At 60.0% G+C, this 24,743-nt stretch overlaps 1 protein-coding gene across 12 annotated transcripts; it reads right to left on the reverse strand.

Moving 5' to 3' along the window:
• Positions 1-1,653: 1,653 nt before the first annotated feature.
• On the reverse strand, positions 1,654-24,605 carry STK36 (serine/threonine kinase 36). 12 transcript variants are annotated; one of them, XM_073304884.2, is made up of 27 exons: positions 24,529-24,605; positions 21,826-21,924; positions 20,496-20,636; positions 19,838-19,915; positions 18,938-19,068; positions 18,566-18,818; positions 17,704-17,797; positions 17,275-17,444; positions 16,573-16,805; positions 16,337-16,442; positions 16,074-16,217; positions 15,368-15,547; positions 14,950-15,047; positions 14,298-14,403; positions 13,770-13,911; positions 12,260-12,387; positions 11,615-11,719; positions 11,091-11,189; positions 10,459-10,553; positions 9,582-9,645; positions 8,976-9,086; positions 8,672-8,746; positions 7,327-7,498; positions 5,851-5,998; positions 5,014-5,173; positions 3,994-4,740; positions 3,113-3,343 (listed from the first exon to the last, which is right to left on the reverse strand). In XM_073304884.2, exons 2-27 carry the CDS (start codon positions 21,907-21,909, stop codon positions 3,197-3,199), a joined length of 4,011 nt encoding a protein of 1,336 aa, XP_073160985.2. In that variant the 5' UTR covers positions 21,910-21,924; positions 24,529-24,605; the 3' UTR covers positions 3,113-3,196. The 12 variants fall into 12 exon arrangements, with proteins under 12 accessions (XP_073160990.2, XP_073160991.2, XP_073160985.2 ...); XM_073304885.2 differs by lacking the exon at positions 24,529-24,605 and adding an exon at positions 22,311-23,179; XM_073304889.2 differs by lacking the exon at positions 24,529-24,605 and having other exon boundaries at positions 1,654-3,343; positions 4,213-4,740; positions 5,066-5,169; positions 21,826-23,179.
• Positions 24,606-24,743: the final 138 nt, after the last annotated feature.

Below are 24,743 nucleotides of genomic sequence, written 5' to 3' on the forward strand. Positions count from 1 at the left end.
AGCTACAGCTCACTTCATCGGATGCAGCTCCCGAAAGCTCATGCTCAAATAAATTGGTTCGTCTCTAAGGTGCCACAAGTACCCCTGGGGTAGAAGCTTATGGATTTATCTTGCCAGCAGACTGCCGGTCAGAGATGACAGCTGACAGCACGGGGCAGTACAGGAGGCAATGCACTTTCAGAGGTGCCCCACCTCAGATGAGACAATAAATAGAGCTCTCTACCACCCCAGCCGGGGGTGGGACCAGGTCAAAGATCACGATGCCACAGTTTTCTAAAAGAGTTGGGGAGAATGCCATGGTCCCAGCCAGCCAAATAGCCCTGAATGACCAAAGCCACGTGTGAGCCAGGATAAAGAAGCTAGAAAAAACTACCCAGCTCTGCCCTAGATGGGGATGTAGTACTTCATCTGATCAAACAAGCAGATTTCACGAGAGGACTAAGGGGAAATCAGGCCTCACCGATCTATTAGAATTCTTTGGGGGGGGTCAACAAACATGTGGACAAGGGTGACTCAGTGGATATAAGGTACTTGGACTTTCAGAAAGCCTTTGACAAGGTTCCTCACCAAAGGCTCTTCAGCAAAATAAGCTGTCATGGGATAAGAGGGAAGGCCTTCTCATGGATTGGCAACTGGTTAAAAGATAGGACACAAAGGGTAGGAATAAATGGTCAGTTTACATAATGGAGAGGGGTAAATAGCAGGGATCTGTACTGGGGCCAGTCCTGTTCAACATATTTATATATGATCAGGAAAAAGGGGTAAACAGAGATGTTGAGGCAAAATGTGGAGACGATACAAAATTACTCAAGATAATTAAGTCCAAAGCAGACTGTGAAGAGTTACAAAGGGATCTCACTGAAGTGGGTGACTGGGCAACAAAATGGCAGATGAAATTCAGTGTTGATAAGGGGCAAAGCAATTCACAATGGAAAACATAATCCCAACTATACATATATGATGGGGTCTAAATTAGCTGTTACCACTCAAGAAAGAGATCTTGGAGTCACTGTGGATAGTTCTCTGAAGACATCCACTCAATGTGCAGCAGCAGTCAAAAAAGCAAACAATGTTAGGAACCATTAGAAGGGATAGATAATAAGACAGGAAATATCATAATGGTGCTATGTAAATCCATGATACACCCACACCTTGAATACCGCATGCAGTTCTGGTCATCCCATCTCAAAAAAGATATGGAACTAGTTGCCAGGGGATGTTGTGAAGGCCAAAACTGTAAGGGGGTTCAAAAAAGAACTAGATGAATTCATGGCGGACAGGTCCATCAATGGCTATTAGCCAGGATGGGCAGGGACACAACCCCATGCTCTGGGTGTCCCTAGCCTCTGACTGCCAGAAGCTGGGAGATGACATAGATCACTCTATGATTGCCTGTTTTGCTCATTTCCTCTGAAGCACCTGGTATTAGCCACTGTTGGAAGATGGGCTGGATGGACCATTGATCTGACCCAGTATGGCCATTCTTATGTAGACTCTTGCAGGGCCCCAAGGAGCCACAAGTTAGAGTATCAGTGATCTAGACTTTCGCTGCTCTGGAACGTTTTTCAGGGTAAAGTTCTTTGGGATCCCTGGAGCCCGTTACACGCTGGCCACACACCAGTTCTGTTCATTTCTTTAAGGGATCCACACACGCAGCAGGAAGCTTTCCCAGGAAGGGAAGAGCCGTTTATTATAATAAATTACAAACGTATATGCAATAGTACAAAAAATGAATCTAGAAAAGTGACTCCAAACCAACGTCACACAAAGTCTCTCTTATAAAAGAGTCACTACAAATGGCTAGAAAATGCAGGTTGGATAAGTCCAGCCAAGGCTTCTATGGACACCCAAATACCACTATGAACACATCGGATCGAGTATGTTCAGACCCACAACATTGAGGTGGTACATGGAACCTCAGGGAGGAAGTGCCTGGCATTGCCCAAATGCGACCCCTCTGGCTGATTAAGGAACGCTAGCAGGTTCCGCAGATGGCATTTGACTGTCCAGTTCTCATCCACAAAGGTGGTGGGTTCCAGCATGATGGGGCACATAGATTAGGAGAAACCTTCAGACTTCAGTCAGAGCCGCAGAGTAGAATCCCCACCACACACTCCAAGGATAACAGGAGAACCGAACCCGTCTTCATGAAGCTGTGCCAGGGAGACAATCTCCAACTTCACTGCAGAAGAGAAGCCCTCAGCAGCTGTGAACAGAATCCTGGACACACCATGAACTCCAATTCTCCTGGGAATCTGATGCCAAGTCTGGCTTGTATCACCTGGACCCTGCAGTTAAACTCTGGAAGTGCAGGGTGAAGGTAAGTATGTGGAATGTGTCCTGGAGAGAGTCCCTGAACCATCAAGGCTTGGTGTTGGGTTTAGTCCATCCAGGATCTGGTTCAATTAAATCTGATCTTGCTGGAGCTCATTCAAGGAGGATGGGGAGAGATGGGGCACTTCTCTGGTGGGAGAGAGACTGACATGGGGAGAGGCCAAAGGCACACTGGATCTTGGGGCTGGATTCCCTGCATGGCTCAACCTAGGTGACCATAAGGTACATCTCAGTAAGCATGAGACCCCTTTTTGAAAGCTGGGTACTTTAGGTTTGGAGGCTTCTTCCCAGGAAGGTGCCTGGAGTCAGAAGAACCTCTAAGTAGAAGCTAGACCTGGTTGGATAGGATTCAGCCTGGAAACGGGGTTGGGTTCATTCATTCCAAGGTGCTCTTGGAATGAAGTGTGGTGGGGGTGGAGATAGTACAAGATGGAACATTAACCAACGTCTGTCCCTGGGGAAGTTTGGGGGGCACCAAATTTGGGGTTGGAGAGATCTCTACGAAAGGACAGGAAAGGGAGTTGCTGGCATGATCTTTCTCAGGACTGGCAAAGAGGGGTCTCTTTGGCGAGCAGGGGTCTGGATCAAGAGGAGGAGGAGTTCTGGTTTCTTTCTCTCACACACCGTATTTCACCCATCTCTGTCTTTATCAGATACGTTTCCTTGACCAACTTTTGTCAGGGTGGTCTCCCCCGACTCCACAGGGACCTGCCATGCTCAGGCACTGCGTTGGTCTCAGGAGATGGGGGTGGTGGCCCCTGTTTCTGGACAGAGTATGGGAGTGTCCCCTGTATTCCGGCACAAAGTGTCGTCCTCAAGAGGCGGGTGGAATGGTCTCTCCCAGAGCAGAGACCTGCTGTTCTCAGGCACTGTGTGTTGGGCGCAGAAGGTGGATGAGCTTCTTGCAGTGATGAGCTGAAGACGGTCGGGGCCTCCCATAGGAACTGGTCTGAGCTTCGCTGATGGAAAGTGCCAGCAGCTTCTCGCTGGCCTTGAGCGACACGAGCACCTGGAACCCAAAGGAGACGACACTCACCACACAGCTAGCCTGGGCTGTGCTGTGTGTTGCCTTAGCCACGTTCCCTGCCAGGGGGCCCTGCCCCATCTACCCTCTTTGCCCGTCAGTCTGCACACATCTCAAAGTCTAAGTCCAGCTTTCTAGGTGACATGTGGAGCTCAGAGCACTTCACAGAATCAGGATAAGAAGATGGAGGGATGGGCCTGAGGGTTCTGGATGCAGAGGGAGGCTGGATGGCGCCTGGTGCAGGAGCATCATTTAGGTTGCCCCCTGGGGCATGAGACTGCCACCCACCTTTCCTGCCCCAGGGGCATGAGGGACTCCCCATGGGAGGACAGCCGGGAATTCCCAGATGGTGGTGGTGAGGGGCACTGGGCCTGGGGCACCATCACCGCAGTCTCCTGGAGCTACAGGACTCTGGTGAACGACCAGCATGTGGGGCGTGGGCACGGTGTGAAACCCCCCACTGCCATCCCTTAACAACAGGCTGGTGCGAGTGGCCGGGCCCAGAGGGAGGCAGAGGTGGGGAGGGAACCGCAGGGGACAGGCCTGGCCGGGGAGCTTCCCCAGGCGGGGAGGGGGATGGACCCTGCTGAAATTCGCCCCTCCCCCCCACTGAAATCTGACTAGGCGCTCCTGACCTGGTGTATCTTTGGCTGCTGGCTGAGGGACCGCAGTGCGACCAATGCTGCCTCCTGCACAGCTGGCTGGGAGTCATGGCAGGCCACTTCCAGCAGGAGATGGGGGGCTCTGCTCTGGATCAGCACGTCCCCCAGTTCCGCTGTCTGCCTGCCCAAGTTCCCCAGAGTGGAGGCGGCATTACACCGGGTTTTGGCCTGGGGGTCGCTCAAAAGCCTCACCACGCCGGGCACGGCTTTCCCTAGGGCGTGCGGAAGGGAGCCGTCCTGGTAGGCAGCATTGCCCACCGCGAAGCTGGCCGACCTGCGCACGCTCTCGTCCTGGTCCGACAGACGCTCCAGTAGGTGCTCCAGCAGGCCCGCCCGGCTCCGCAGCGCCCGGGGGAAGTCCTGGTTGTGACGCAGCAGGTTGCCCACCAGGCTGCAGGCCTTGGCGCGGATCGGGTGCTCCTGGTGGCACAGCAGGTGGCTCAGCAGCTGGTAGGCCGAGTCCGAGCCGCCCAGGATCTTCTGGAGGAAAGGCAGGTGAGCAGGACAGGCCCGGGCCACGTGGGTCAGGAGGGACAGGAGGTCCATTGTGAGCAGAGGGCTGTCCGAAAGCAAGATGGCCGACAGGAAGGCAGTGGCGGAGTCCGAAGCAGCAGCCACCCCCACCAACTGGTCGATGACCCGTTCGTCGGACAGGACGAGGTGGCACAGGAGGCTCATGGGAAGCGCGGTCTCCGAGAAGGGCAGATGGTGGCAGCAGACCTAGAAGCAGGAAAGATGGCAGCTACTGAGAGGACTCGGATGGACCAGGGCTGTGAGAATGGAGGGTCTAATGGAGACAGGCACCACAGACAAGAGGCAGAAATGGGAGGAGAGGTCCACAGGGTTCTGCTTGGCATGCGGGGAGCAAGTTGGGTGGAGGGATCGCGGAGAGAAAGAAAGGGCACATGGAGTCCAGACCGAGAGCCTGGGGCCCGTTCATCACGGCTCCAGAGCCCAAGCCATGGGAGGGAGGGAGGGAGCATTCCTGGGTACCTGGAGGAGATGGGCGGGGATCTCGGCGTCTCTCAGGGCCTTCATGACCCACCTGAAGGTCTCAGTGTCCACGTCCAAGGAGAAGGGGAAGCAGAGCAGCTGGCAGGCCTGGAGCACCACAGCTGGGACCAGCTCGGGGTCACCGTCCTCCCCCACCTGCCTGGGGTCATTAGAGGGGTCAGAGAGGATCAGATGGATGAGCCCCGCAATGCTAGGCCCAGCGGGGAGGTCTGAGTGATTGTACTGTTCCTCAGGGACCATCCGTCCACACTGCGCCTGAGTGGGGCCATCTGCAGCAGGCACACACATGCCAAGAGGGCAAGTTGTGTCCCAGCTGCCCTTAGATTCCGAGATTCCAAGGCCAGCAGGGACCTCTGTGACCATCTGGTCTGACCCCGCGCAGATCCCAGGCCAGAGACCTGCCCCCCAATCACTCCGAGCAGAGCTTTTAGAGAAACACCCAGGCTTGGTGGCAAAACTGCCAGTGATGGCGAATCCACCACAACCCCTGGGAAGTTGTTCCTGTGGTTCATTACCCTCCTTGTTAAAAACGGACACCCGATTTCCAGTCCAGCTTCACTGGACTGTGTTAACCCTTTCTCTGCTAGACCGACGAGCCTGTTCTCACATATTTGTTCCCCATGTAGATACTTAGAGACTGATCAAGTCGTCCTTTGATAAGCTCCATAGACTGGGCTCTTTGAGGCAGGTTTTTGAAGCCTCTTCTCTGCACCTCTCCCAGTTAGCATGTTCTCTAGATCCCAGTTCCCCTTGGCACCACCAGTCATGAAACCCCCACGTCCCGCCCAGCCAAGCTCCTGACTGGCTGGAACTCACGTCTGCGCCAGGTGAGCCAGGAAGTCGAGGGACAGCAGCTTGGGGAAGGTTGCCATGATGATGCTGTTGGGGTGGGCGAGCTGAAGAAGGCACTGGTGAGGCTCTCGGGTGAAGACGAAGAGGGCCAGGCTGAGGAAGAGCGCGGTGCCTGCAGGGGATGGGGAAATTGGCAGACAGGTGAAATGAGGGGTGAGCAATGAGTCTTGCCCCCCCTCCCCATTCCCCACTGTCCCGGTGCTGGGCGGGTTCTGGGGCAGCCAGGCCGCTCCATCTTGCCTCGCAGGCATGAGGCAGAGTGGGGAGCGCTCCTGCGATCAGGTCTCTACTTCTGCCCGAGACCAGGCAGAGCCAGGGAAGCGTCCGTCAAACCGGGAGACTCCAGAAGAGCTGGCTGGGAACAGGCCTGAGGCAGGCTAGCGACCCTGACTGTGATCTCCTGGAGACGGGCCTGCTGAACGGCAAGCAACCCACCAGGGCTCAGCTGTCCCCTCCTCTCCAGAACAGCTTCCCTGTTCCTCTCCTGCCCCACCCAGCACGGGCAGGGATGCCAGCCCCACCTTGGCAGGAATCGAGGATGTGGCGTAGGCCGGCGCAGTCACTGGCCCCTGCGGCTCCCTGGCTGAGGTCGCTGCCCCAGGAAGACGGGCTGCCACGTTCGACTCAATCTGGATGTCTAAGACACCCACCACCGTGGTCACCAAGCACCAGCCTGAGCCTCATAAGGCCCATGTTAATGTCCCAGGATGCCAAGGGGTGAGGGGGCGCTGGGTATAATCTAGCTACTAATAAACCAAGAGACCAGACTTTCGCTGCCCCCGAGGGAAGGGCTGAACTCAGGAGAGAGGCAGAAGATGCTTGGGCAGATGGCGTGAGACACGTGAAAGACTCCACACCGAGACACAAACCGTCAACTGAAGTTCTAGCTAAGGCACCTATTGGGCCCCAATCATGGAGTATCTGAGCACCTCACAGGCCCCTGGGAGGCAGGGCCATCATCCCCATTGGGCAGCTGGGAAACTGAGGCCCAGAGAGACTAAGTAACAATCTCAGTCTGTGGTGGAGCCGGGAATGGAACCCAGGTCTCCTGAGTGCCAGGCTAACCATTGTGTCGTCCTTCCTCATATTCTTCATCCTTCAAAAATTCACCAGCCGGGCTGCATCTGGGCGCACGTATGAGTCTTCAAAGGAACCTGCCACAGGAGATGCTAATAGGGTCAGGCGGGCCAGACCTCCAGGCTGAGGGAATCCATTCATCTCAGTTGTCTCCATGGGGATTAGCAGGTGAGGAATTATGCTTCCAACATCTCGAGGTGAAGAGCTGCCCCGAGTGAAGGAAGCAGCTTCCACCCCTCATGGGAACCTGCACAAAGTACCCCCGTAGCAACTCCCAGATGTGGGGGATATTTAACAGCCAGAGGGCATTCTGGGATGTGTAGTCTTAGGCCACCGGTGAAAGTGACATTCATTCCTCCCTACCTTGAGGAGAGACGAGGGTCCAGTCTGGCTCCGGAGTGGGCTGGCCTGGAAGTGGCTCCTCGCCCTCCATCACTGGCTCATCGGCGGCCAGGTGGAGCACCATGGCGAAACGGTGCCAGGCGACGTTCCACAGCTCCGAGCTGGCAAACCCCCGCACCATCACCGTGTCGCCCTGGCAGAGGGAGAACGCCGGTCAGTGCGCCATGCCGCGTGGGGCGGAGCGCCCTCGACCCTCGCCACCACCAAGGGGCCAAACCCAGAGTCCTGTAGGCAGCTGGTACTCCCACAAAGTAAGGGCCTGGCCCAGTGGGAGCCAGGGTGGGGTGTCAGAACCTCACCAGATTGGACCACAGCCAGGGGCTCAGACTCTTTCAAGGCCACATCACAATAGAGAGATGGTCTCATGGGTCCCCCCATCCCATTCACTTGCCTCCACCCCCCTCTGACGGGCCAGCCCCCAGCCCCTGCCTCCCCTCCCACTAGCATCTCCAGCAGCTGCTCCCCGGGCGAGTCCCGCGACTAGGGAGTTGGGGGCCCTGCCTGTGCCATCTTAAAGGGGCTGGAGGGTCAGAAGTGCCAAGCACCCTGCTTTGAAACCCAGGCCCCCTCAGGGAGACACCCCCAGATCATGGCTCGCTTTGGGAATGGAGCTGTCAATGTGCTGGGCGTTTTGTCTCCTGGTCTCACTTCACTCCTCTCCCATGGTCCTCCTCCCCCACTGCACCACTCCCAGGGCCATTCCTCTCCCGCTGCGGGCTGGCAGCTCCACACCCATGGGTGGCTCCAGTCCCTGGAGGGAGTTTCAGTCTGGGGCTGGCTGGGGACAAGGAGTGAAGTGCAGATGTGGTTGTCTGGCTCACTGCCCCTCAAAATGGACCCAGCTGAAGGGTCCTGTTCTCTGCACCTACAAGCTCTGTGTTAGACCATGTTCCTGTCGTTTAATAAACCTTCTGTTTTACTGGCTGGCTGAGAGTCACGTCTAACTGCGGAGTTGGGGGGCAGGACCCTCTGGCTTCCCCAGGACCCCACCTGGACAGACTCGCTGTGGGAAGCACACAGAGGGGCAGAGGAGCCTGAATGCTCCGAGGTCGGACCCAGGAAGGGGGAAGCCGGGTGAGCTGTGTGTCCTGCAGACAGGCTGCTCCCCGAGAGGAGACTTCCCCAGAGTCCTGACTGGCTTCATGGGGAGCAGTTCCAGAGCATCGCCCGGGGACGCCGTGACAGGGCGTAACCCCAATCCTGTGGATCCAGGACACCTGGGTTTACCCTCGCCCACCCCCTTTAGCCCCCGGCAGCCTCCCGCCAAGGCAGTCCCGGTGCCAGATCCAAGCGGGCAGCGCGGTACCTGGGAGAGGAGCTGCAGCAGGAGAAGCAGGAATCCATCGTAGAGCCCAGCGCCCATGGGTGGGGGCAGGTGCAGCTGGAAGAGAAGTGGGGCAGGAGGGGCCCAGGTTAGCGCTGGGCACTGGGCTCTAGAAGTGGGTGGTTCCAAACACTCCCATGGCATCAGACGGGCCAGACTGGATTAGTGCTGAGCTGCGGGTGACCCGGTCAGGGCGTCCCAGCCTGTCCATCCCCTCGCGGGGGTGCACTGGGGGTTCCTGGCCCTGCCCTCCCACGGGGCAGCCCCCCAGCTGCTCGCCACCTACCTCGGCAGGCGCAGTGAGTGCATTGGTCATGGCCGACATGGCGTCCTCGCACCCCACCTCGATGGCCGCCCCATGCTGTCCGAGCTGAGCCAGCAGGAATCCCGCGGCGCTCTGCAGGGGAGGGGAGAGCTCAGCACCGCAGAGTCCGGGGGTACACACAGCTGGCCACTCCCTTCCTCTGGCACGCCTTCCCCACCCACGGGGAGCTGACGATGAGCACCCCCCCCCACGGGTGTAGGAACAGTCAGCCTGACCCCCTAACCCCCGCCCAGGGAGATCTGAGTGTGAGCATCACCCCCGGGTGTAGGAACCGTCAAACTGACCCCCTACCCCCGTCCATGGGGATCTGTTTTTGACCCCCTCCCCCAAGTGTAGGATCAGCCAGACTGCCCCCACACCCCTCGGACTAAGGGGATTTGGCTGTGACCCCCTCCCCCTGAGTGTGGGAACAATTCCGACTGCAGCTAGCTCCCTGAATGGGAAGGGTTAGGCGGAGATGCAGGGCTCTGCCCATACACAGACGGGGATTTGGCTGTTTCAAGCCAGGTGTGGCCCTCCCAGGACGGGAGCCGATTGGGTGGGGCTGTGCCAGGTGGACGGACTCACCACGAGGGAGAAGACAGCCGACTGGGTGAAGAGCTCGGTGGCGTCACTCACCACCAGGTCCACCCTGAAACACAGCGACCCAGACCCAGGCATCAGGAGAAGCTGGGAAATCGGCCCCCGCCAGGGACTGACTCACCCTACAGAGCTGGGCAAACTGATCACGGACAGCAACCACTTCCCCCAGCACTGAAAGGCAGCCACCTCTGAGCAGCAATGCAGCAGCTGGGTCACAGTATATGGCAATGCTGCTGCGCGGCTTAGGCCAGGAGGTGAAGCAAGATCCCATAATTCAACAAACTGCCAGGGACTTTCGGGAGGCAGAATGAAGCTGCCCAGCTGGCATTTAGCCAAGGCAGGAGGGTCCAGAGCCTGGCTCTACGGAAACCCCACCCCGAGATTAAGGGCTTCATTTCTTGTCTTCTGAGAAAAGTGGTACTGCAGCAACCCAGCGCCCCCCACTGGGGACTGCACTGAACCCCCTACTGAGCCCCGCAGCCCCTATCGCCCCACTGGGGTCAGCGCGGTCTCCGAGGGGAAAGCGCCCCTGCTGAGTCCCACATCCCATGGCCTACAGCCACAATGCTGATGGGCTACTTTGCCGGAGAAGGGTCAACGCAGCTTCCCCTGGGGCAGAGCCAGAGCCTGAAAGGCTCCACGCACGGGGAGATCCAGTGCTAACTGCAGCCCTGCCCTGGCGGGGATCCCACCTAGGAGCAGATCTCTGCAGCAGCAGCCACCAGCCAGGGGCCAGTCGGGGCCACTGGTGAGGAGGAGTGTGGAGTAGACTAGGCCGAAGCCCCCCCAGCTTGCCCCTGTAGGCGCTGAATGCCAGCGTCCCTGCCAAGGCCGGACGCAGGGTGGGGCCAGGCACACTTACCGGGGAGGGGGAGCCTGCAGCTGGAGGGCGAGCAGAGACAGCAGGTGCAGCGATGCCTCGCAGGTTTGCACCCGCAGCCGCTCCCCCATCGGGACCTGCGAAGGGAGAGAGCTCAGGGCTGGGGGCAGCAAGACCTGGGCGCTGGACAGGAGGGCAAAGGCTGCAGGGGATGGGCACCAGGGAATCACTGGGCTGCCCACACCAGAGGCCGAGATGCAGATCTGGAGAATGGTTCCTTCCCCGGTTACCTCCACCCCCCCTGCCCTGCCCCCCCCCCCCCTTACCAAACCGGTCCCAACTCCTCCCCTGCCAGGCCCTGGCTAACCTCCCTCTCCCCTCCCCCAGATCCCTTTCCTCTACCCCCCACCTTACGCCTTCCCCCGCCCCTCCCCCACAATCCTTGGTACAGTCGTCTCTGCTCATTCTGTACCCCTTGGACCTCACGTCGCCCCAGGTCCCTCTGCCCCTCCTCCCCACAGCCGGTGGCCGAGGGCACGAAGTCCCCAGACCCAGGGCTGGATCTAGCCCGTGCTCTCGGGAGTCAGCAGGAGGGAGGAGCCCGACAGAGCGAGGAGCCCAGCTGTACCCGCGATCCACCCCCTGGGGGTCTCCGTGAGGCGAGAGGGACGTACCTCGCCCTTCACCAGCCGGGCCAGGGAGCTCGGCACTTGCTGCCCCTTGGCCAGGAGCTGGCACAGGCTTTTACTGGCGTGGCCACAGGAGTACAAGACCTGGGGGACAGAGGGACAGCAGAGGTCAGCGTGGGGGACACACAGAGCCAGCAGCCCAGCTGGAAAAGGAGAAGGGGGGAGGAGGTGCCCTGCAGAGACCCAAGACCAGCCTGCAGGCCCTGGTGGGCTCGGTTTCATGGTGACCCCCACATCGCAGGCGGGCCCCAAGGGACACAGTGGGGAGGAGGCAGGACGGCCAAGATCTGCCACCTGAGAGCAGCAGGCCCGTTACTATGTGGCACAGCTGGTGCCATGCGGGTGCCGCGCTGTGAAAGCAACAATCAGCCCGAGCTGACACGCAGCGGGGCCAGGGCTGGATTCGATCTGCAGGGGAGAGCACAGCGGGAGGCCCCATCCCATCGGCCCCACGGAAGCCCACCAAGGGGCAATGGAGGCACGGTGGGGCCAGTCCAGGGACCCGTTACCTTCAGCGCATTCAGGGAGCAGGCCGGGCGCTCGAGTCCCGCCAGGAGCCTCACTAACAGCTGGCTGTTTTCCTCCGTCAGTTTCTCAGCCACCAGCTGGGCGACCTGTGGGAAATCAGCCAAGAGGATCACAGTCCCAGAGACCTGCTAGCCACCTAAGTGGTAGGGGGCGCTCTGCTGCAGGGAGCAGGGTGGGAGATCTGTAGGGGGCGCTCTCCCCTGGCAGTCCGTGCTGGCCCCATGCCCCAGCATGGCCCTGGGGAACGCTGCATCCCAGACCGCCTAGGACTGGTAAAGACCCTCTCACGCTGCCTCTGCATTAACCCAGCGTCCTGCTCAGACCGCAGCGCGGATAATCGCATTCCCCCTCCCCGAATTCCGCCGTGTGTTCCATTGGCTTCTGGAGCCTCATTTACTCCCTGTCCCGAGCCCCTGCGTGGCACCTGCCACTTTCCACCCCAGAGGTGGCTGCATGCGAGTGTCCCCTGGGCAGCGTCTGTAAAGTGCTCGGGATCCCATGCTCTAGATCAGGCCAGGGGGGTTGCAGATTGCAGCGACCCCGTCACCTCCAGCCACGCAGGATGCTTGCAGGGCACTTTTTGCCTCTCAGCCAGGAAGGAACCATGAGCGGTCTGAGCTCCTGACCTGCTTTTTGGCCTCCTGGCACCCGTTCCGCCCCACGGGGAGGCTGCAGACTGCGGCCAGTGCTGCTGTGAAGACATCTGCCCCACGCTCATGCTGCTCTCGCGCGGCTTTCGCCTCCCTCGCTGGCTCTGGGCAGGGACAAAAGATCGAAGACACGTGCCATAAATATAAAGGGAAGGGTAACCACTTTTCTGTATACAGTGCTGTAAAATCCCTCCTGGTCAGAGGCAAAACCCTTTCACCTGTAAAGGGCTAAAAAGCTAAGGTAACCTGGCTGGCACCTGACCCAAAATGACCAATGAGGGGACAAGATACTTTCAAATCTGGAGTGGGGGGGACAAAGGGTTTTTGTCTGTCTGTGGGATACCTTTGCCAGGAACAGATCAAGGATGCAAGTTCTCCAACCCCTGTAAAGTTAGTCAGTAATCTAGCTAGGAAATGCGTTAGGTTTTTTTTGTTTAATGGCTTGTAAATTCACTGTGCTGAAGGGAATGTATATTCCTGTTTTTGTGTCTTGTTGTAACTTAAGGTTTTGCCTAGAGGGATTCTCTGTGTTTTGAATCTGATTACCCTGTAAGGTATTTACCATCCTAATTTTACAGAGGTGATTCTTTTACCTTTTCTTCAAATAAAATTATTCTTTTAAGAACCTGATTGATTTTTCATTGTTCTTAAGACCCAAGGGTTTGGGTCTGTGGTCACCTGTACCAATTGGTGAGGATATTATTCTCAAGCCTTCCCCAGAAAGGGGGTGTAGGGCTTGGGGGGATATTTGGGGGAATAGGGCTCTGAGTGGCCCTTTCCCTGTACTTTGTCTAAAACACTTGGTGGTGGCAGCGTTTTACCTAATCCAAGGGCAAAGACATTGTGCCTTGGGGAAGTTTTAACCTAAGCTGGTAAAAATAAGCTTAGGGGGTTTTCATGCAGGTCCCCAAATCTGTACCCCAGAGTTCAGAGTGGGGAAGGAACCTTGACAATATGTAATTATGAACAAAGATCGGGGTGCTGAGAGAGAGCCAGATGGACAATTAGTGCACAGGAGCTGCGGGTCAGGAGTGAGGGGCACCAGCAGAGCTGCGTGGGGAGGAGCCCAGGGCTGGGCTAGCAGGGGGCTGCAGGTCAGGAGTGAGGGGCACCAGCAGAGCTGCGTGGGAAGGAGCCCAGGGCTGGGCTAGCAGGGGGCTGCAGGTCAGGATTGAAGGGCACCAGCAGAGCTGCGTGGGGAGGAGCCCAGGGCTGGGCTAGCAGGGGGCTGCAGGTCAGGAGTGAGGGGCACCAGCAGAGCTGTGGGCGGGAACGGTCTGTTCTACCCTTGGCTCCGATCAGGGCCATCGGTCACGTACTTTCCCCAGCACTAAAACGAGGAACAAAGAACCGTGGGCAGTGACTGCAGCTCCCTGGGGACCCCGCCAGCCCGAGGGGCCAGAGGGAGCCCAGCCACCAGGCAGATGTGGGGCTGCCCCCATCATGGGGGAAATCCCATTCATCCCAGGTGCGGGGAAAGCATTACCTTCCGGAGTGGGCATCTCCAGGGTGGCCCCCTGGAGGAGTGTGTCCAGCAGGGGGCGCTGCTTGGCGAGCAGGTTGGCATAGAAGGGGCCCGACACCCTGGGACTGCTGCTGTCCATGTCCTCACAGAGTAGGGTGAAGCTCTGCAGAGGGACACAGAGGTCCGCAGTCACTGCACGGCTGGGGAGAGGGACGGGGCAGGGAAGAGCAGGAAAGGGGAGGCCATGGACGGAGGCTCCAGGCCTGAGAGGGGAGGGGGCCCCGGATGATCCTGAGCCATGGAGGCTGCTCTGACAGCAAGGGGCTCAGGGCCCGCAGGATTGACCCTGCAGGGCCAGGGCTGGCAGAGGTAGCCACGCCCCAGAGGGGAGGGAGCCAGCCCGGTCTGAGGCAATGGGAGAGACACAAGGAAGGAGCAAGGGGACAGGAAGGAGGCCCCGCGCTGGACGGCAGGAGCCCACAGGAGAGGCCCAGCGAGCGAGCACGGGGCAGTGAGAGGAAGCCAAGCACGCAGGAGGGGCACCGTTACCATGCTGCTCTGCTGGCGGAGCCTCATCTCGATGTCCATTGGCTGGGCCAGCAGCTTGGGCAGCAGGGAGAGGAAGCCGGCAGCCGCCTCGTGGAAAACCTGCAGGCTGGGGGAGGCAGGTGTCGGTGAGGTGAGGCACGGGGGGCCAGGGGTCGCCCGATGAACTGCACGCTCAACCGGGCAACGGGAACAGCTCTCCCCATGGGATCTGCCAGCTGCGCCCTTACTACAGAGCCCCCGGGGGAGGGCAGCCCAGGGAGGCAGGCGTCTGGCTAACAGGCAGGTCAGACCCAACGGAGGTGGCATGGCCCAGTGGGGAGGCCTCAGGATGGGAGACAGGAAGTCTGAACTCATCAGCTCTGCTACTCTGTGGGATCCCGGAGTATCCTTTCCCCCCTCAGTGCCTCAGTTTCCCCACCTCTACAACAGGGGATGATGATCCTGAGTGTCATCCACAAGTGCTCTGAGAGCTCTGCAGGACAACATGCTGTGGGTGGGCCACGTTCAGGTCTTTCCCCCATGCCGCAAGCTCTAATCCCGCAGCGTGGCCCCCAATCCTCAGGGCCCCGGGGCTGGTGGGGAGAAGGGTGGGAGGGGATCTCAGTGCAGTGCCTCTCAGAGACTCCCCCCACCCCGCTGGCGGCCACTCTACCTTCTCTTCCTCCGGCTCCACCCCAGGTGGGAGGCACTGGTGAAATAGGCCGTTGTCACGCCAACAAGGTCCGCCAGCAGCGTGATGCACCAGGGCTGCTGCGGGAGCAGGAAAGAAACCATGTGCCAGGCAGTGCCACTCTGACTGGTGGGCAGCCAAACTGCCCTGACCTATGGCACCCTAGGGCCCTTCCCCCTCTTGCAAGGGGGAGCTAGTCGCTCAGGGTTAGCTCCGGGAGGACGCACACCCAGAGCTGGAGGGGGGCCACAACTTGCCTCCAGAGAGCTCATGCAGTGGTGATGATACAACAGCCTCTAGGGGGCGACACCCCCTCTCCCCCACAGGCCCGCCGCAGCATGTGCAAAACTAGCCTCTGGGGCGGGGGCCACATGCATTCCCAGCACTCCCCCGCGCCCACCTGCTTGCTGCTGGCGCTCTGCAGGATTTGCCCGAGCAGGTGCAGCAGGAAGCGAGGTAAATCCGCGGCCTCGCAGAAGCTGTCCAGAAGCTCTGAGTCACACCTGGCGGCGAGCAGGTTGCCCAGGACACGGAGGGCTGGGCGGAGATGAGACGCTCCCTCCAACATCCCCTCCAGCACCTGGGCACAGAGAGGCCAGAGAAGGGGCCTGTGATGTTGAGATCAGCAGCAGGCCTGGATGCGGGCAACCCGGCACTGGCATGGGCAGCATGTCTGCCAGCCACTGGGCTCCCCTCATCACAGGCTCTGACCCACAGGGGGCGGGGGCGCAGAGCAGGGATCCACCAAACAGGAGAGCTCAGATTTCTGGGGACAGAGGAGGAATTTCCTCCCCTGGATGGGAGGGAGGATGGAGGGATCCAGGTGTTTCCCAGGGTCACCAATGCAGGGGGAGGGGAAGGCTTCCCTGCCTTGCGCTGAGCTCTGTGTCCTAGGTGCAGATGGGGAAACTGAGGCACAGGACACACATACACCCTCTCTCTCTCTCTTTCTCCCCCCTGGGTCCTGCAAGGTAACACGGCCGACAACCAAGTTCAGATCTCCTGCCAGCCAGTCCCAAGCCCTTCCTTGAATAGCGAGCTGGGAATAAGGAACCACGGCAGCCGCTTGCTGCCCCCAGGCCGCTCCCCTGGCTGTCCCCACTCGCCTGCTGGCTGGAGTGCTGGAGCCGGGCCCGGATGCGCTGCTGAAAGGCCGGGTCCCCCAGAAGGCTCAGGGGTGTGCTCAGCTGCATGGCAGAGGCTTCCGTGGCCTCGATCAGATGCTGCCATTCGTCGTCACTATCCAGTTCCTAGGCCAAAGGTCACAAGAGGGGAGATGGCCGCGTGGATACCATCTGATTCAGGGGAGTGGGGCCAACCCTGCCCCAGACCTCCCCAGTGCCCCAGTCCACACCCAGTCACGCCTCACCTCGCTCTCCAGGTGCACGGTCTCGATGCTGCGCCTGCCGTGTGGCCCCGCCTTGCTGTCCACCTCTGGGAACTCCCGCTCGTAATCCTGTGTGATCCGGTGCTCCCTGCCCAAGAAGCAGAGCAGCTAGAGACCTGCCTCATGCCATCTCCTTGCTCACGGGTGCCCCCCAGCCCAGTCCGCCCCCGGAAACCCACAGACCCAGCTGAGCCAGAGCAGTCATCCCTGCCCCTCACCGTGGTGTAGGGGGAGGCTCAGTTGTCTCCCACTCTGTCTCGTTGGGCTCTTCTCCCAGGACGGCTTGGTTCTTGTCTCCAGGAGGGGAGCCCAGAGCGCAGGCTGTCTGCTCCCCCTCCCTGAGGGCTGCCTTCCCAGGGGCTGCTTTGGGTTTGTGCCCTGGACCTCTTCTGGCTGCCTCCTTTTTAGACGGAGTGTCTGCCTTCAGCTGCTCCTGGAAAAGACTGAAGAGCTTCAGCCAGATTATATCTCTGTGTAACTGACCAAGACCCCAGACTCCTGCCTCCACTCCCCTTCATCCAGAGGGGGTCTCTCTCCCTGTAACTGACAAGACCCAGACACCCATCTCCCCGTAACTGACCAAACCCCCCGACTCTCACCCAACCTGAGGGGCCCTATCTGTGTAACTGACCAATCCTTCGGGCTCCTGTCCCCACTCAGTCCCCCCAGTCATCAGGGGATCTCTCTCCATGTAACTGACCAACCCCCCCAGACTCCCATCTTACTCCTGATCCCCTGTGGGCCTCCCCCGTAACTGGCCCAACCACCTCCCGGCTTCACTATCCCTCCCACTTGCTTCTGAGACCTCCAGCTGGAGGGGCCCTGCTCAGTCTCTCGCCCAGCCCCTTGTCAAGTTCCCTCCTAGGCCCCGTGTGTCCCAGTGAGCTTCCAGCGCTGCTGCAGTGACACCAGACACACACCTTCTTCCGGGCCTCCTCAGCCATCTTCTCCCGCGCCTTCCTCAGGATCTTGGACTGGCCACTCCTGGGGGCCAGCGAGTGAGCCTGCTTCTCCTTCAGCACCTGCAGCTCCGGGGGCAGCTTGCTGGTGAAGGGGTTCGCGATTCCATGTTGCTCTGTGTCATCGATCACTGCCGGGAGCCGAGGGGTGAGCCCAGTCAGGGACCACAGCAACCATAACACGGGGTGGAGGGAGCTCCGGGGGCTGGAGGGGCAGGCCACTCTGGAGACTGGCCTGGGCTGGGGGTTGGGGTCTCAAGGGGCATTTGGAGAGAGGGCCAGGCAAGGCAGTTTGCTATTGCTTCTGGGGGAGATGGGGCAGAGGGGGTGGCTGGGCAGCGGGCGGTGATGGTGGCATTGCACCAGGGGGCAGCGAGAGCTGGTACTCACTGGTGACCCGTCCAGCGATGAAGGGATGGTGCAGTAGCTCTGGCCACGACAGGCGCTGGCAAGGGTCCTTCATCAACAGGCCTTGCAGGAAGTTCTGCCCAGGGGCACAGAGACCCATTGTCACACTCACTGCCCCCACAGTTGCTGGCTCTTGCTGGGACACAATGAACTGGGCATGTGCACTAGCCTAAGGAGTAGTCAGGACTCCTGGGTTCTACACCTGACTTTGGGAAGGGAGCGTGGGGTAGAGGATAGAAATGGATGTTTCTGTGAAATGGCTGAAATAGTTAAAAGCTGGCGTACGGCATCTCATCGTTATGCTTCAGAGTTAACGTCCCTTGAGATTAATGAGCCAGTCTGTGACCCTCAGAGCTGCTGTTTCAGGCTGTCTACAGACTCAGGCAGGTGTTGCTGCATCAGATACGCTTCTGTCACCCTGGAAGGGTTTCTTCACAACCATAAGGGCTGGAAGCAATTTGTGTAAACGGAAGCTGAGATTCCAGAGGACGATTCAGCAGCAAGAGGCAGATCCTGCACCGATCGACACACAGAACATGCAGGCCCCTGACTACCCTTGCAGCCAGCTCTGGGGTGAGTCCCCGCAGCCGTCAAACAGCACACAGCAACACCGCTCACCAGGGAAGGAAGTGAAGAATCCAGTTTGCAAGGGGAGTCAGTGGAACCGCTCATGATTCCCAAGCAGGAATTTGGCCTGGACAGCCCATCCCCTGGGAAAGGGGGGTTCAGTGACCTCGCCTGAGGAGGGGATGTTGGAGCCATGCGGGGGTGGGGGGCTGTCTGGAACCAGGCGGCTGTGGCTTTGTGGGGTGCAGTGGAACTGCCCACTCCTCGTCCCCTTTACCTTGAATGAGGGGCTCATGGTTTTGGGCCACTTGATGGGGTCCTTGATGATGAGGCTGACCAGCTGGAAGATGCTGTTGGTATAGAAAGGCGGCGTCCCCACGAACAGCTCATACAGGATGCAGCCCACAGACCACAGGTCGGCCGTGTGGTCGTAGGGCTTCTCCTGCACCAGCTCGGGGGACATGTACAGCGGGGTGCCCTTGATGGACGTCAGCACCATGGTGTTGATGCTCATGGCGCGAGCGAACCTGCTGGGAGAGAGGGAGCCCCTTAATTCTGCCTCCGAGAGCCCCCCCCCTCAGCCCAGGAACCCTTCCACTGCCCCAATGGCCCCAGCTGCCGAGGGCAGGCGAGTTCCTGGGGCCCCTACCCGAAGTCGCAGAGCTTGATGACACCCCCTTTGCTCAGCAGAATGTTCTGGGGCTTCATGTCGCGGTGCAGGATCCGGTGGGAGTGGAGGTAATAGAGGGCAGAGACCAGCTGGGCGGCGATGCCCTGAACCTGAGAGACACGGCAACCCTGAGGGCTCAACGGCCGAGCCTGCATCCTGACCACAGCTCTGCCGGAGCCCCTCACTCCCGACCCGCAGCCCCCTGCTAGCCCAGCCCTGGGCCCCCCACAGCTCTGCTGGCGCCCCTCACTCCCAACCTGCAGCCCCCTGCTAGCCCAGCCCTGCCCACACAGAGCTCTGCCGGCGCCCCTCACTCCCGACCCGCAGCCCCCTGCTAGCCCAGCTCTGGCTGTGCGCACACACTGATCTCTGCTGATGCCCCTGTGTCTCAACCCACAGCCCAAGGCTTTCCACACACCCAGCTCTGCCAGGGCCCCTCAATCCTGACCAACAGCCCCCGGTTATCCAAGTCTTGGGCTTCCCGCCCACGCACAGAGCTCTGCCATAGCCCTTTGATCCCGACCCACCCCTCATCCCTATTCCTGTCCTGGACACAGGGGAGAAGTAGACTGAGACCCAGCAAATTCATGTCACTTGTAGCTTGATTTGAACCCAGCTCGCGTCGAGGTGAAAGGTGAGTTCTCTCTCCTGCTTAGCCAATCAGAGCCTTCCCGCCCCTGCATCTGGGCTCCGATTCCTTCCCCTCTGGAGGGACAGTCCCAGACTAAAGACTCGGCAGTGTCCAGCCAGCTCTGACATCCGCTTGTCTGAAGGAGCAACACTGCCACTTCCTGAAGGACAATGAGCCCCTCACTGCTGCCCTGCCCCAGGCCTGATATGACTCTGACTGGCCCCGATGCGTCAGCGTCAGAGAGCTACCTGGTCCTCTGGCAGATTCCCATCATCCTCCAGGATCTGGAAAAGCTCCCCCTCCGCATAGTCCGTCACCACCACCACCTGCAGGGGGAGGCAGGAAGGGATCGTGGGACCTCAGAGAGTAGGTGCGAACCCCAGCTTTGTCCTGGGGGCCCCTGGGGATGGGATCTCATGGCTGGAGCATTGATGCTGGGAAACCCACCGGGCAAGGACACTGATTCCAGCACGTCTGGCCAGGTCCAGAGACCCAGACTTAGCCCTTGCTCAGACAGCCTCCTACTGGCCCTCCGGAGTGAGGCCTCAGGATTTAGCCCAAGGGGCGAAGGAAACACCCCACTGGGCCCTGGGGAAGGGGAATCACTGGGGAATCCAGCAGTGGGAGACAACGAGAGCTGTGCAGTCCGACCGCGGGACTCACCCGAACAGCGAGGCACAAACCCAGCCGCCGGCAGGTGGGACAAGAAACATGCAGCAGAGTCACTGGAAAGGCCAACGCTTGCTTCTTCCAGCCAGGTACGCCTGCTCTGATGGCGTCGCTGGAAGCGACAGGACCCCTCTAGCACCTGCGGGAAGGGCCCAGCTGCGACCAGCTACGGCTATGCAGGAGAAGCTGTGCAGCTGACAGTGCCCTCACACCCAGGCCCCACACGCGCCCTCTTACCTCCTTGTCAGTCTCGAAGCTGTCGAGCATCTGGACGATGTTGGGATGGTGCAGCCCCCTCATGATCTCAATTTCCCGCTGCAGGTTCTTCAGCTCCTTCTCCGATCGCCCGACTTTGGGGATGAACTTCAGCGCCACCACCTGCCAAAGCAGACAAAGCTGGGAGCTGCAAGCCCGCACCCACCACTGCTCCCACCCAGGCAAGGATCAACAAGTGACTGCTAGGGTGGAAGGCTAAGGCCAGGTCTACACTCCCCTACCACTGCACGTAACCTTAGCACCAGGCATGGATTAAGGGGACTCCAGAGTTTGCTGAGTTTCAGTGTTCATAACTTTTAAAATCTTGAATTGATTTTCTTCCAACATGCTAGATCTCAGCGAGATCTACAAAACAAGCTAGGGTTGAAAAACTACAGTCATTTTAAAGGTATGACGATTTAATGCTGGGAAATTTTGTAAAGTGAGTATGTGAGTGTAGCTAGGCCTGCCCATGTGCAGGGTGCATCTTTCTCTGGGGTTCTGATTTGTAAAAGTAGCCTCGGGTTTCCTGGGCAGAATCTTGCACACACTGAACTGTGCAAATTGTAGCACTTTGTCGCATAACTGCAATATTCTGCTGCAAATCAGGTACCAGCCATCTAAGCGTCACTAACTGCATCCGCAATGAACTGCAGGCAAAACGGTAGGTGAACAATCGTGCCAGTAGAAATGGATGCAGGGTGAAAGGCCTTTCCAAAATCGGTGTGTAAACCTGTAGAATTCATGACAGTTGCAGCTGCACGGGCTCAGTAACCAAGCTGCAAATTGTCAGGAGTTAATCAAAACCCTCATTTTTATCTAGACCAAGCCAAGGTACCAGACCTCAGTGAGATTCTGCCCAGACCAAGTTTCAGATGTTGGTTGCTTTTGCTGCAGCCCTGTCTAAAAGGTACAGGGAGAATCAAGCTGCCGAATTCAGAAATAATCAGAGAAATCTAAAACAAATAAATTTCCCCATCAAGTGCAAACAAAGCCTGGAATGTGTCAGCCCCAAAGAGGAATGTTCCAGAAAGTGCTGAGCATGTGAAAGCAGGGGATTAAAATGGAAACTGTTGTGCAACCTTAAGTACAGTGGAAACTACCAGAGAAACTATCTGGTGCGGATCACACATATGATTGTCAGGGACCCTGGACCTGGAGGCCCAATCACAGAACCCTGAGCTGCATACCAAGAACTCTTCAGCCCTGTGTTATGTTTCCCCCATATGGCCTTTTCCCCAAATCTCACCTGGGTACTGTATTCCCATACCACCCCACTCTTGAGAGAGCCCCTTCCTGGATCTCTCCTCACCTGGGCGCTATATTTCCGACGCCCCTTGTACACCCTCCCGAAGGAGCCTTCTCCAATCATCTCCAGCACGTGGTATTTCTCCATGGTGGGCACACCAGCCTGACAGTGCAAAGTGGCACATTAGAGGCTGTTCAATTCATCTCCCACCTCCTGGGCCTCCCCTTCCCCCTCAGGCCTATGCCAGCTGAGAAGAGGGACAGTGCAATGGTTAGGGCACTAACAAGGAGTTGGGGGACCTGGGTTCAAGTCCCTGTTCTGCCAGACCTCCTGTGTGACCTCGACAAGTCACTGAGGCCCAGATCCTCAAAGGTATTGTTTCAGTGGGAGTCAGGTGCCTAAATATGTTGGAACATCCAGGCCGTCGCCTCTCGGGCTTCAGTCCTGCCATGTAGAAAATGGAGATGAAAGTACCTCCTTATCTCGGGGCGGGGGGGGGGGGAGATAAACACATTAGAGACTGAGGTGATCAAATGCTACGGTGCTACCTAGATGCTTCCCATTGGTCTTCTCTTGGGAGACCTCCAACATCCCATCTCTGGCTGCCCAGTTCCCAGTCTTTCCTCTCCCTGTTCCTCAAGCTCCCATCCTCCTGAGACGTCTCCAGCTCCTCTCATCCAGGTCTCCTGCTTCTCCTTCTGCACTCCAGATTCCACCCCTTCCTCTCCGGCCCTGCTGCCCAAACTCATTCGGGTCACCATTCCCTCTTCCCATGGCCACCAGCCTCCCTCATCTTATTTGGCATCCCACAGCCACACTCCTCCTCTTTGTCCTCCAGCCTGATCAGGTCCTTCTCCCGGCTCCTGGCTCCCTCTTCTCTCTCAGAATTTCACCTCCCCTGTTACTCCCTCCCCTCCCACACCCTTAGCCTTCTGCTCGTTCCCCCGGGCCAAGGTCTGCCTGGCCGCTCTTGTCCCAGCTTCTCGGCTCCTGGGGGCCTGTACATTTGGGCTGGTTCCTTATTTTATTATCAGTTATTTGTACAGCGCCCCGGGTGAGCTCAGCACTTTGCAGATGGGGATGAGGTCAGGGTCCATGCCCTGAACGCAAGCCCCGTGACCGGAACCCCCATGATCATCCGAGCCTCCCCACGCCCCGAGCTGCGCACCCAGGAACCGACATGGCGCTCGTCAGGGTTGAGCCCCCCAGTATGTGCTCAACACCCCGAGTCTCCCCCTGCTGACCCGGAGCCCTGACTCCCAGGTCTCCCTCACGGGGACTGGTTCTGCTGCCCGGAGCTTGGCTGTCTAGGGGCAGGATCTGGTAGGTCAGACCAGATCCTATGGCCAGGATCACCCCTGCCCAGATCACTGCAATCTGCGTATTCACCCCTGGAGGCCGGTTAGTCCCCTCACCGGGCGCAGGCATCCAGCCCCCCCCCGGGGACAGGGATCCAGCCCCCCCCACCGGGCACAGGGATCCAGCCCCCCCCCTGCCGGGCGCAGGGATCCAGCCCCCCCCCGCCGGGCACAGGGATCCAGCCCCCCCTTCCTGGACACAGGGATCCAGCCCCCCCCTTCCTGGACACAGGGATCCAGCCCCCCCCGCCGGGCGCAGGGATCCAGCCCCCCCCCGCCGGGCGCAGGGATCCAGCCCCCCCCCCGCCGGGCGCAGGGATCCAGCCCCCCCCCTTCCTGGGCACAGGGATCCAGCCCCCCCCCCGCCGGGCGCAAGGATCCAGCCCCCCCCCGCCGGGCGCAAGGATCCAGCCCCCCCCTTCCTGGGCACAGGGATCCAGCCCCCCCCGCCGGGCGCAAGGATCCAGCCCCCCCCCGCCGGGCGCAAGGATCCAGCCCCCCCCTTCCTGGGCACAGGGATCCAGCCCCCCCCTTCCTGGGCACAGGGATCCAGCCCCCCCCCCGCCGGGTGCAGGGATCCAGCCCCCCCCCTTCCTGGGCACAGGGATCCAGCCCCCCCCCCGCCGGGCGCAAGGATCCAGCCCCCCCCCCCCGCCGGGCGCAGGGATCCAGCCCCCCCTTCCTGGGCACAGGGATCCAGCCCCCCCCCGCCGGGCACAGGGATCCAGCCCCCCCCTTCCTGGGCACAGGGATCCAGCCCCCCCCGGGCACAGGGATCCAGCCCCCCCCTTCCTGGACACAGGGATCCAGCCCCCCCCCGGGCGCAGGGATCCAGCCCCCCCCTTCCTGGGCACAGGGATCCAGCCCCCCCCCGGGCGCAGGGATCCAGCCCCCCCTTCCTGGGCACAGGGATCCAGCCCCCCCCCGGGCGCAGGGATCCAGCCCCCCCTTCCTGGGCACAGGGATCCAGCCCCCCCTTCCTGGGCGCAGGGATCCAGCCCCCCCCCCGCCGGGCGCAAGGATCCAGCCCCCCCCCCGCCGGGCGCAAGGATCCAGCCCCCCCCCGCCGGGCGCAAGGATCCAGCCCCCCCCCGCCGGGCGCAGGGATCCAGCCCCCCCCCGCCGGGCGCAGGGATCCAGCCCCCCCCTTCCTGGGCGCAGGGATCCAGCCCCCCCCTTCCTGGGCGCAGGGATCCAGCCCCCCCCTTCCTGGGCGCAGGGATCCAGCCCCCCCCTTCCTGGGCGCAGGGATCCAGCCCCCCCTTCCTGGGCGCAGGGATCCAGCCCCCCCCGCCGGGCGCAAGGATCCAGCCCCCCCCCGCCGGGCGCAGGGATCCCCCAGGCCGTTCCGCGGTAACAAGCCCCGGACCCGCCCCCCATCAGCGGGACCCGGGATGCGGCCGCTCACCGCGATCGGCCCACCCGCCGCGCGGGCCGTTGGTTGGGCTCCGCCCCGCCCCGCCCCCGGGGTGCCCGCACAGGGGCCTGACTGGATCCCGGCCTCGCAGGCGGGCGGAAAGGCGGCCAGGCCCGGCCCCGGCCCCGGCCCCGACACCCCGCCGCAGGGACCCCGCGGCCCGGTCTGTCCCGGGGAGGGGCCGGCGGAGGGGCTCCAGGCCGCCT

This window comes from Lepidochelys kempii, chromosome 11 (genome assembly GCF_965140285.1).
Source record: "Lepidochelys kempii isolate rLepKem1 chromosome 11, rLepKem1.hap1, whole genome shotgun sequence".
In the NCBI taxonomy this organism is placed as follows: Eukaryota; Metazoa; Chordata; order Testudines; family Cheloniidae; genus Lepidochelys; species Lepidochelys kempii.